Below are 13,419 nucleotides of genomic sequence, written 5' to 3'. Positions count from 1 at the left end.
TCTCTTCCACAAACCATGTTCTGACTTCTGACCCCACAGAAGGCTTTTGTATAAATTTTGTATAAATGTACTTCATGTGTCTGATTTCTTTTGCTCAACATTTGTTTTTGAGATTTATCTCTTACTGACAATGACCCTATCCCACTCAGGATTGATATGCTCTCTGATTGCCCAAGTTCCCTACATACCACTTTGCCCAAGCTAAATTTCTTTCAGAGTACCACTTTTTTTTTTTTTTTTTTTTCAAAATTTCCTAGGGCTCCTTCATTCATTGTACCACATCGTACTACAGTTTGTTCTCCTTCAGTAAACCCATCACAACTAGATTTAGCATAGGCACCATGTTCCCTGGTATTAGAGAGAAGTACTTATATAGACTATGAAGTGAATCTGCAAAGCAGCAGATCCTGGTCTTAGGAGGAAGGGAATCTGATTAAAGAAAACACCCATGAAGATAAAAAGTCTTTCATCCCAGGCTTTAAGTAGCTTTGACCTTTGTTACCTAGGTGACAACTAAAGGAAGCAGTTAGAGACAAGAGGAGAGAGAATATGATTACAGGCCATACAAACAGCCCTGCCAAGGTGAAAATACAGTTCCCATCTCCTGAACCACTCAGGGAAATTGACTTTTAAGCCAAAACATTTAATTTCAAGCACTGAATCACCATTGCCCTAAAGGTATTATGACAAAAGTCAAATTGCCCTAGACTCAAGCATCACCCTGACCTGGCTCCCAGCACTAGGAGACAAGCCTATCTATCAGACAGGAGCTCCTGGATCAATGAATTGTGTTTCCTGCTATAGAATTGTAGAGTGCCTTGGACTCCTGGGGTATGAACCTTCAGAGACACTTCTTGTCTGGGCTCAGTTCTTCCTTTCTCTGCCTCTAGCTGACCATTCAATTTGGCTGTAATACCTACTAGCACAATTTACACAGGTGGCTTACTATCTCTTATTAAAATGTCAGAATAACTGCAACAAATTTTAGTGTAGATTAAAATTTTAAGCTCAGCTCATATTCTGTGAAGATTAACTCTGTGTGGTTAATGTTGGATCCCTGCTGTTTAGAGCGGTGGCTTGCTCACTCACATTTTTAAAAATGTAGAGAGCATATCACTTCCCTGGTTGTCCATCCCACATTGCTACCTTCTCTATGTCTCTGTCTCTTTCCTTCATTATTCTCAAAGTCAAGAGAATAGAAACATTTTTTTGTTCCTTTTCCCTGACTCTCCCCCCAAAATAGACTAATTAAAATTAAAACACGCAGAAGTCCCATAGTAAATTCCGGATATGTACAGGAAAGTCACAATCCATATCATACACAGTTCCTACAATCTCAGCAAGCTTATCCTCTAACTAAACAAAAGTTTGACTAGCCATCTTTAATTACTTTCCAGTAGGCTTGTCATTGTCTTTAATTTATTATCTTTCCCCAGATGAAATTCTATTATCAGTTTTATCTCATGCAAATAGGCAGATATTACTGAGGCAAGAACTGTAAGAAGGTGAAGCAGCAAAACAAGGTTATATCAGCTGAACCTTTCCATTTGGGAAAATAATTTAATACTTTCTATATAGCAATCAATCAGAAAGCAAAACTATTTCACAGAGGATATCAATAATAATAACAGTCCTCAGAGCTGAAGCAGAAGAATAAAACAATGAGTGTCCCATACACATAAAATACCCTTTATTTCTAAAAATATCACAGTTAAAATGAAAGATTTAGAACCTACCCAGTGTTGTTATTTTAAATTTGTTCCATTTTAAGGCAATGCCTTTAGGTGGTTTAAAAAAAAAAAAAAACCTAGAAAATATTTAACAGCCCTCACTCCATTGTCTGACTTCTAAAGTAGTCCCTATACTAGGAGACATTGTATACAGTTCACTACAGCAAAAGAGAGATTACTAAAAATGCTGACAGTATGATCATTTTGATGTTTATAATCTCTGTTTAATGTTAGATCTGAGAATACTACCCAGTTTTACCAGTAAGGATACAGTAAACCAAATTAGATGATCTATAAAGACCCAAGCCAGAAAGTACTGCTTAACTTATAAAGACTACAAATGCAGCTGGAAAGCCAATACACGTTTTGGGTATAACAAGATCTCACCAAGTCACCATCTCAAAAGCTGAAGCTACATTTTGCAGCAGCTAAAGTTCTTCATGATCCAGGTTTAAAAATTAGGTGTATATTTATATATAAGCCATAGTATCTACGTATGAATAAAAAACTGGTAGCAATTGTTGCCTCTAGGAATCAGACCTAAGGACATGTTTAAGAGAGAAGAACTTACTTTTCATTTAATACTTTGTGTAGTGTTTGAATTTTTAACTATATACATGTATGGGGAATAGTTTGAGGAGTTAGGTGAAACCTCTCTTCCAGATAGACATTTGTTAAACTAGTCAAAATTACCAAAGACAATCATTCAAGGTCTCTGGAGATTGACTGAATCTATGGAATTCAGTGAGAACAGTAGGCAGCATCACATCTGAGTAGGAACTACACTCAACCCCCCATAGTTTTGTGTGTGGAAGAGGGCTTAGCAGCCTGAAAGCGGCACCCTTTTCCTCACCTCCAGCTCCTACTCTGTAAGGAGGATCAGGTGCAAATAGCTAATGAATGGGGGGACAGCTAATGACAGAGCATCACAGCTTTCCATTCCCTTACAGCTCTGTAACGCAGAAAAGCTGGCCTAGTGAGCACGACAGCTGAGTGGTAGCTCCCACTACTCCCAGTTTTCTAGAGCTATTCCAGGTTTCTGGGTTGTTGGGGTTTTTTGGCAGCTGGTAAATATCTGCAGAGGCCATCTCACCAAGCTTTGTGCTGAAGAAGATGTATACTGGGCAGAGGTGGTAAGTGAAGCAACAGTTCCCACCACCTCTCATTTCAAGCTTCTGCTCTATAGAGAGGATCCTGGTGGGGCAGCCAGTGAATAGTAGATTCCCAATCTACTCCCAGCTCCTGCTCCACAGCACAGAGGTTCTTCCCAGGAGAGGATGGAGATAAGCACTGTTAAAAACCAGCAATAATTTGTCCCTGCCAAGGTGGAGGGGTAACTTTATCTGGACTAGACTTTGGAGCAATTTATGCCCCAAGAACACTGTCAAAAACAGAGCAATCAGCAAGCAATCAGTGGAGACTAATAGCTTAATCTGTTACCATTTGAGGCAGACTAACAAAAAATTAGGCAGATAGGCCAAATCTTAACAGAAAAATCAGAGAACCTACTAAACCCATTGTTGTCCTGATATTCTAAAAGACTATGTAGATGCCCAAGGTTTCACCTTCTGAGAAGCAAAAGGAAAGGCAACATCTGCACCTCTGGTCTATGGCTGAACACAGGAGAAACTCATTAACTCTCTGAACTATGAAAACAGTCTCCAGACCACACAACACAGATCCAAAAGTAAAGGGTAAAAACATCACTAGCTTAAGTCTTAAGTACAACCTCCAACCAACTAGTAGCTGAGTAGCTGACTCTCAATAGCAGCGAGGGCTGGCAGAAGAATCAGCAAAATATACATCAAGAGAGAGTATGCAAACCAAAGAACAGAGAAAAAAAGAATGATGAAAGATGAGCAGTCTCAGAGAAATGATGTATAATGGACTGTCAGAAGGAAAGAAGAGAAAGAGGCAGAAAAAAAGTTAATGAAATGATGGTAGAAAAATTCCAAAATCTGATGAAAAACATTAATCTACACACTGAGGAACAGTAACGAACTCCAAGTAGGATAAAAGAAAAAAGATCCATCAACACATAATAGCCAAAATACTGAGAATAGCTAAAGAAAAATGACTTATTATACACAAGAGAAAGCCAATAAAATTAACAAAGGACTTCTCATTAGAAGTGATAGATGCTGGAAGACTGTGGGTTGATATATTCATAGTGTTGAAAGAAACTGTCAACTAAGAATCCTACATCCAGTAAAACAATCTTTCAAAATGAAGGCAAAATAAAAACATTCCCAGATAGCAAAACCTGAAAGAATACATTGTGGTAATACCTGACTTACTGGAAATAATAAAGGAAGGTAATCAGACTGAAAGGAAGTGACATTAGACAATAATTTGAATGACACTGAAAAAGAGCATTGATTAAGTATGTAGGTATGTAAAAAAGAGAATATAATTATTTCTTTTATCATATCCCCTTATGTGATTTAAAAAGAAATTGCATGAAACATTATCTATAAAATTGTGTTGTTTGGGGGCGCCTGGGTAGTTCCATCGGTTAAGCACCAGACTTTTAGTTTCAGTGCAGGTCAGAATCTCACGATTTCATATGTTTGAGCCCTGTGTAAATAAACTTAAAAAAAATTGTGTTGTTGGGCCTATAACATAGAAATATATTTGACAATAACAACTCATGTATATGTATTATCTATTTTTTAAATTTATCTATTTTGAGAGAGAGAGTGTATGTGCGGGGAGTAGGGGCAGAGATAGAGGGCTCTGTGCTGCCAGCATGGAGCCCAATGTAGGGCTCGAACCCACAAACTGCAAGATCATGACCCAAGTGAAAACCAAGAGCTGGATGCTCAACTGACTGAGCCACCCAGGCGCCCCTATTTTTGAAAAAAGAGGCGTAGGTCAGTATTTATGGGGAAAAAACCTCAATCCTGTGTCTGACATAACAATAGAAAAGGTCACTGCTTTATAGCTATATTTTCATTCTGTGGAATTTAGAAACACTGATAAATCTCTGAGATACCTTAGTACTTTCAGGGTCATTCATGTTTCATATCCATTTACATGACCAACATCAAGCGCTTCACAAAGGCAAGACTTAATAAAAAATATAGTACCAAATCAAAGCACAGACTCTAAGACATATTCTTATTGGTTATAATCTCTGAATAGTCTAAAGAGTTAGATTTATGTCCACAGATATCTAAGACCGAGTATTAGGATCACAAAGGGAAGTCTCTCATTTCCTTGAGTGCCTACAAATATAATTCACTTTCAAATAATGTTTTGCTAAAGTGTAGGTCCCAAATAAAGGCCTTTGAGATACCAAAAACGAACTTAAGGACTTGATTAAAAACAAAACAAAACAAAAAACCACACACACACATAGTTAAAATTTAAGACCTGAAAAACCTAAAAAGCTAAGAACTTGAGTCAACAATCTTCTAAGACAGAAGATTAGAAATAAAAATTTTAAAACCAATACCTGGACTTCTACATCCAGTTCTGGAATAGACTTAATTTTTCATCCTTTCTTGTTTATGTATATTACAAACCCCAAATACAGTATTACAATATTTCCTTTAAAACTTCCTATGTTTTAATATATATGACAACAATTGCACACACCATGGAGGAGTAAATGGAACTAAATTGTTGCAAGGTTTCCTACATTTCACACGAAGCAATATTCATTGAGTAAACTGTGATTAAAGATGTATATTATAATCCCCACAGGAAAGACATGTTAAGCAGAAGAATAAAGAGTTCAACATAATCCCTATCAAAATTCTAGCACGCTTTTCTTGAAAAAGCTGATACATTGATTCTAAAGTTTATACAGAAATACAAGGAATATAGAATAACCACAGTGGTATCAAAAAAGAAACACAGTGTCGAAAGACTTGTAATACCTGATTTCAAAATGTATCATAAAGCTATGTAGTCAATACAAGGTGGCACTGACATAAGGACAGACAAATCAATGGAATAAAATAAAGTCCAGAAATAGGCTCATATATATACAGTCCATAGATTTTCCACAAAGGTGCCAACGCAGTTCAATGGGGGAAAGAAATCTTCTCAGTAAACGTGCTAGAGTAAGTGGATATTCACAGAGAAAAAAAGTAACCTAGACCTCTACCTCATGCCATATATAAAACTTAATTTCAGATGGATCACTGTACTAAAGTTAAAAGCTAAAAACTGTAAAGCTTTTCCAGTTTTTTTCCAGATCTCTTAGCATTCAGAAAGCAATAACTACAAAAATATAGTAATTGATATATTAAACTTTAACAAAATTCAAAAGCTCCCTCATCAAAACATACTGTTCAGAAAGCAAACAGAAAACCCACCGACTGGGAAAAACTATGTGCAATTCATACATACCAAATAACTTGTATCCAGAGTAAGTTAAAAACTCTCAGATTCCAAAAATAATTTTTAAATTTATTTATTTATTTTGAGGAGATAGGGAGCACAGAAGAACCAGCGAGAGAGGGAGAGAGAAAGCATCCCAAGCAGACTCCACACCATCAGCAGAGCCCAATGGTGAACTCACAAACTGTGATATCATGACCCGAGCTGAAGTCAGATGCTTAACCGACTGAGCCACCCAGGCGATCCCAAAATCTTTTTATAAATTACAACATGGATAAAAGATGTTAACAGATAATTCACAGAGGAAGACAGATAAATGGCCAACAATCATGATTAAGTGCTCAAAAATATTAGTTACCAAGAAAATGCAAATTAAACCATAAGGATCACCAATACATAATAGAATGTAAAAAATAAAGTGGCAATATCAAACATTGAGGAAGACATGTGGTGCAAATTGCACTATCATTGCTGATGGAATTTTAAAATGGTATAGCCATTTTGGGAAAAGGGTTGGCAATTTTGTTTGTTTTTGTTTCCATGGAGCAAACCTAGAGCTTGAATTCACAACCCTGAGATCAGGACCTGAACTGAGATTAAGAGTCGGATTCCTAGGGGCACCTGGGTGGCTCAGTCCGTTAAACATCGAACTTCGACTTAGGTCATGATCTCATGGTTCATGAGTTTGAGCCCCGCATCAGGCTCTGTGCTGACAGCTCAGAGCCCAGAGCCTGCTTCAGATTCTGTGTCTCCCCCTCTCTCTGCTCCTCCCCTACTCGCACTATGTCCCTATCTCAAAAATAAATAAACATTTAAAAAAAAAAAAAAGAGAGAGACACTTAAACCAACTGAGCCACCCAGGTGCCCCAGCAATTTCTTTTTTCTTTTTTTATAATTTTTTTAAATGTTTTATTTATTTTTGAGAGAAAGAGAAAGAGAGAACAAGCGTGCAGGGGAGGAACAGAGAGAGAGGGAAACACAGAACCCAAAGCAGGCTCCAGGCTCCGAGCTGTCAGCACAGAGCCGGATGCAGGGCTCAAACCCACAAACTGTGAGATCATGACCTGAGCCAAAGTCGGATGCTTAATCAACTGAGCCACCCAGGTGCCACTCCAGTAATTCTTAAAGTTAAACACACACCTACTCAATAATGCAGCAATTTGTTCCTAGGTAGTTACCTAAGAGAAATAAAAATATACATCTACAAAAGACCTGCAGAGGAATGTTCAAAACAGTTCTATTTATAAACAGCACCAAATAAGAAACAATTCAAATGTCTATCAATAGGGTAATAGATAAAAACTAATTGTAATATGTTCATACAGTGGAATTACTACTCAATAAAAAGAACAAAGCACTGATTAAATACATGGATGAATCTCACATGCATGATGCTGACCAAAAGAAGCCAAACACAGAAAAGTACATATTGTATAATTCTATTTATACAAAGTTTTACAAAAGCCAAATCTAAAAAAAAAAAAAAAAAAGATAGAGGAATGACTCACTGAGGGAAGGTAGGGTAGCATCTGACTGGGAAGGGGCATTGAGGAAGTTTTCTGGAGTGATACAACTGTTCCATATCTTGACAGGGGTGTGGGTTATATGGTATGTGCACTTTGAAAAATTAATTGAATTATACACGTAAGATTTATGTTTCACTACATATGAACTTTACCTTAAAAAAAACCCAAAAACTGTAGGGGCACCTGGGTAGCTTAGTCGGTTAAGCATCTGACTCTTGGTTTCAATTCAGGTCATGATCTCACAACTCGAGAGTTCGAGCCCCACTGCAGAGCCTGCTTGGGATTCTCTGTCTCCCTCTCTCTCTGTCCCTGCCCCACTCATGCTGTCTCTCTCTCTCTCTCTCTCTCTCTCTCAAAATAAACAAACATTAAAAAAAAACAACACAAAAACTGTAAACAAAGAATGGTATACCTAAGGAATTTTAAAACTACTTTTGTATATTCTAGGGAAAATGGACAATTTGAATATGGACTCTGGACTAGATAACAGTATTATATCACTGTTAAATTTCCTATTTTTGATAAATGTTCTATGGTTAAATAAGAGATTGCCTTTATTCTTAGTAAACATATACATATATATAAATATTTTGTGGTAAGAGAGAGCAATGTTCCCAAATGATTCAAACAAGAAAGAAAGAAAATGCATATATGTATATCAAGAGAGAAAGAGAAAAAGAATAATAAAGCAAATGCAGCAAAATGTTAAAAACTGCTAAAACTAGGTAAAAGGTATAAAGGAATTCCTCTACTATTCTTTCAACATCTCTGTAAATTTGAAATTGTATTACAATAAAAAAGGTAATAAAAAAGAGCTAACACGAGACTGGTATTATCTATTTAAATATTCCAATGAGGAAAAGCAATTCCTTTTTCTGGCCTTAGACTGGATCACCCTAATCTAATCTAATTCCCCGGTTTCACAAATGAAAAATGAAGTCCAGAAAAACTAGGCCAATAGATAATTAGACTGCAGTGGAGTCAAGTTAGAACTCTGATCTCTTGACTCCTACTTCAATACTCCTGCAATAGTTTTTAGGAGTATTTTTAGCTTTGAAAAATAGCCAAACTTATTTATTTATTTACTTATTTTTTAAGTTTGTTATTAAAGGATAGTTGACATACAATGTTATATTAGGTTCAGGTGTACAATATAGCGATTCGACAATTTTATATAATACTCAATGTAAGTGTAGTTACTACAAAACATTATTAGAGTATTATTGACTATTTTCCCTATGCTGTACTTTTCATCTCCATGACTTATTTATTTGGTAACTACAAGTTCATTTCTCTTAGTTCCCTTTACTAATTTCACCCATCCACCAACCCACAACCCAACCTTATTTATTACATATGGTATTTACCAGAAAAAAACTACTGTAGCTAGTGGTATTACTAGAACCAAAATTCTGACACTTAAGACTACAATCTACTTGGGAGAGGCAGCACACTGATTAAACCAGAGTATTTTTATAGAAAAATATATCCTCCATTACAATCTTGGCAATAACAAACCAATCTGGACCAAACGCTCACAGTCTATAAAGGGGTAACACCAGGATGATAGTACACACTATTGTTAGTCTAGGCTGTAGGCAAGATATACTGTCTACTCAGAAATTCCTTTGAGGGGCGCCTAGGTGGGTCAGTTGGTTAAATGTCTGACTTCGGCTCAGGTCATGAACTCATGGCTCATGGGTTCGAGCCCCACATCTGACTCTGTGCTGACAGCTCAGAGCTGAAGTCTGCTTCAGATTCTGGGTCTCTCTCTCTGCCCCTCCCCAGCTCATGCTCTGTCTCTCAAAAATAAACATTAAAAAAAAAATTGGTGGTGCCTGGGTGGCTCAGTCGGTTGAGCGTCCGACTTCGGCTCAGGTCATGATCTCTCGTGGTTTGTGGGTTCGAACCCCGCGTCGGGCTCAGAGCCTGGAGCCTGCTTCGGATTCTGTGTCTCCCCCTCTCTCTGCCCCTGCCATGCTCATGCTCTGTCTCTGTCTCTTAATAATAAATAAACGTTTAAATTTGAAAATAAATTGTGATTTCCCCCCATTAGAAGAAAGTAAAGCTGACATGGGATGAAGTAAGTTGTGTCCCACACCAAGAAAGGAAATAAGCAGAAGTTTAAAGGCATGGAAACTTCAAAACAATTCTCTTAGAGTACAAGGGCTGAACTTCGATTTCTTTTGTTTCTAGGGGGAAGAAAAGTTAATGTATTACTAATGTACTATAACAGGGCAAAGGTCCACCATACTATCTTTCTTTACCAGTGAAAGGACTCTCAGCCAAGAACATTATAACTCTCTATTTCAAACAACTAAGTTAAAGGATAACAAAATGTAAAATTCGTTTATCCTCAGTTTCATGTCTCATAGAGCTAAATATATGGTAATAAAAACCGCCCAGTGAATTATTGGAGAATATAAATAAATGGAGAGATACTTCATGTACATGGATAAACAGGCTCAATACTGTCAAGATGTCGGTTCTTTCCAACCTGATGTATAGATTCAACATAATTCCAAATAAAGTCCCAGCAACTTATGTTATGGATATCAACAAACTGGCTGTAAAGTTTATGTAGGAAGGGAAAAGACCCAGTGTTGAAGGGGAGGAGCAAAGGCCAAGAACTGACCCTATCCAACTTTAAGAGTTACTATAAAGCTCTAATAATCAAGACAGTGTGGTATTGACAGAATAGAAAAAGAGATGAATGGAACAGAATACGGGGCCCAGAAATATACCCACACAAGTACAGTTAAATGATCTTTGACAAGGGGGAAAAGCTTTTCAATGGAAAAAGGATAGCCTTTTGAAAAATGGGGCTGGAACAAATGGATATCCAATTCCTAGAAGATAACATAGGAGGAAATCTAAAGGACATTGAGTATAGTGATGACTTTTCAAATGTAACAGCAAAGGCATGACCCATGAAAGAAGTAAATGAAAACTGGACTTCATTAAAATTAAAAGCTTCTGCTCTGTGAAAGACCATGTCAAAAGAATGAGAGGAAAAACCACAGAATGGGAGAAAATAGTTGCAAAAGATATACCTGATAAAGGACTGTTTTCCAAAATATACCAAGAACTCTTAAAACTCAACAATAAGAAAATAAACAACCTGATTTAAAAAGACCTGAGGGGGTTGGTGGCGCTTGGGTGGCTCAGTTGGTTAAGCGTCCCACTTTGGCTCAGGTCAAATTACTGAGCCAAAGTGAATTACTTAAAAATAAAATTTAAAAATCTAAATGGATACCTCACCAAAAAGATACAAATGGCAAATAAGCATATAAAAAGATGGTTAGCATCATATGTCATCAGGGATCTCCAAGTTAAAATAACAAGATACAGGGGCGCCTGGGTAGCTCAGTCGGTTGAGCGTCTGGCTTCAGCTCAGGTCATGATCTCAGTTTGTGAGTTCGAGCCCCGCATCGGGCTCTGTGCTGACAGCTCAGAGCCTGGAGCCTGTTTCAGATTCTGTGTCTCCCTCTCTCTCTGCTCCTCCCCTGCTCATGCTCTGTCTCTCTCTCTCTCAAAAATAAATAAACATTAAAAAAAATTTTTTTTTAATTTAAAAAAATTAAAAAAATAACAAGATATCACTACACACCTATTAGAATGGCCAAAATCCAAAACACTGACAACACCATATGCTGGTGAGGATGTGAAGAAAGAGCAATTCTCAGACTCATGGCTGGTCAGAATACAAAACGGTACAGACACTTTGGAAGAGAGTTTAGCAGTTTCTTACAGATATAAACATATTATTATACTATAACTCAGCAGTGAATTGAAATCCAATGTCAACACAAAAACCTGCGCATGGACATTTACAGCAGCTTTGTTCATAACTGCCAAAACTTAAAAGCCACCAAGATGTCCTTCAACACGTGAAAAGATAAATTCCATAAAATGGAACATTGCTCAGCAACAAAGAAATGAGCTATTATGCCACAAAAAGACAAGGAACCTTAAATGCACATTGCTAAGCTACAGAAGACAGTCTGAAAAGGCTTCGTACTGTATGATTCCAACTACCTGGCATTCTGGAAAAGGCAAAACTATGGAGATGTAAAAAGATCAGGGATTGCGAGAGTTTGGGGTAAGGTATGTAGGGATGAACAGGTGGAACACAAGAGATATTTAGGGCAGTAAAATCAGTTAGTATATTATTGTAATGGTGGAAATGTGTCATTACAGATTTGTCAAAACTCAAAGAATATACAATACAGTGATCCTTTTAGTTAATGATAATGTATCAATACTGGTTCATCAATAACAAATGTACCACACTAATGAAAGATGTTAATAATGAGGAAAATGTCTCTACTTACCCTTAATTTTTCTGTAAACCTAAAACTGGTCTAAAAAATAAAGCCCATTAATTTTTTAAAAACTCACCAATAAACTTCTTACCAGGTCTAATGAAGACATTTTCCACAGACAACATTGCTGCTATTGGAAGTAGTAGATCTTCACAATCTAGAGAAGCAGCCTTGATTACTGCACATGTCAGATGTGGAGGGAGAGGAAATTCCACCATAGACAAACCCAATCTGGTCACATGGCCACTCCTTAATAGAAAGAAAAGGTTCTTAAGTCTTTCTACCTTGGGAGAGTACAAATGAAATGTTCATCATTCAGAATAAATCAGATATAATTTATATTACCTTAAATCAACTCCAGAAATTCAATTCAATACAAGAAATATGATACACTGGTCATTGATAAAAGAAACATAAAGATGATAAATTCCCTGCTTTGGAAGGCCAATACATCCAAAAAACTAAACAATGAGACAGAATAAAGTAGTATGGTAAAAGACCATACAAATCGGTACAGAGGCATAGAGGATGATGTCCTTAAAGAAATGAGAGAATGATAATTACCAAAAATTTCCCCGTTACACAATCATGAGAACAAGGACTCTGGCTCTGTTATTATTTTGATATACCCAGATTAATGCCTGGCACTGAAATGACACTCAAAAATTACCTGTTAAATAATACTAAATATAAACATAATTTTATCATAAAATTTTTATTCATTTGTTTATTTAAGTAGGCTTCACACCCTGCATACAGCCCAGCAAGGGACTTGAACTCACAACCCTGAGATCAAGACCTGAGCTGAGATCAAGAATCAGATGCTTAACCGACTGAACCACCCAGAGACCTTTATCATATAATTTTTAAATTCAGAATTGTGGCAAAGAAAAACTGAGGGAAAATTCTAATTTAATTTCAGGTAAAACAATCCATTCAATTCAAACAAATCATTTTCTGCTGATAAAAGAAACTATTAGGAACCCTATTTTAAAAGGAGATTGCAGTGCCTGGCTGGCTCAGTCAATAGAGCGTATGACTCTTAATCATGGGGTTGTTTGAGCTCCATATGTGGCACAGAGTTTACTTAAAATAAAAATTAAAAATTAAGATAAAATAAAATAAAATAAAATAAAACAGAAAGAGATTAACATCTGCTGTGGTTTAATTTTTGTTGTTGTTGTTGTTTTACCTGTCAATAGCATCACACTGGTAAAGTTGTTTAAGAGCTTCCAAAATAAGCCTCTCATTAGGTGGATCCAAATAGGGAAACCTGTGTGTTTAAATGAGATATGAAATAAGATTCCATTCCCTGACCATGATTAAGATTTCATACAGACTCGAAAATTTCTTTATAAGGTTTTACTTCTCCTATTTTTCAAGCTCTCTTTCTTTTTCCTAAGCATTCTATGATCATAACCAGATTCAGCAGAGGAAATTATTTTTTCTGAATCACACTCTTCCTTTAAATTCAAGAAACACTTCTTT

General features: G+C 36.6%; 1 protein-coding gene across 1 annotated transcript in view; it reads right to left on the bottom strand.

Moving 5' to 3' along the window:
* The window catches only part of DHX40 (DEAH-box helicase 40), a 50,453-nt gene that overhangs the window by 13,225 nt on the left and 23,809 nt on the right, over window positions 1–13,419 (bottom strand). Inside the window, exons 11-12 of the mRNA XM_049637784.1 lie at window positions 13,124–13,204; window positions 12,023–12,180 (exon numbers count right to left, since the gene is read on the bottom strand). Coding sequence (XP_049493741.1) covers window positions 12,023–12,180; window positions 13,124–13,204 — 239 coding nt within the window. The remainder of the gene's footprint in view (window positions 1–12,022; window positions 12,181–13,123; window positions 13,205–13,419) is intronic.

This window comes from Panthera uncia, chromosome E1 (assembly GCF_023721935.1).
Source record: "Panthera uncia isolate 11264 chromosome E1, Puncia_PCG_1.0, whole genome shotgun sequence".
In the NCBI taxonomy this organism is placed as follows: Eukaryota; Metazoa; Chordata; class Mammalia; order Carnivora; family Felidae; genus Panthera; species Panthera uncia.
Note: the sequence above shows the minus strand (reverse complement) of the source record. Positions and strands in the feature narration are given on the sequence as shown.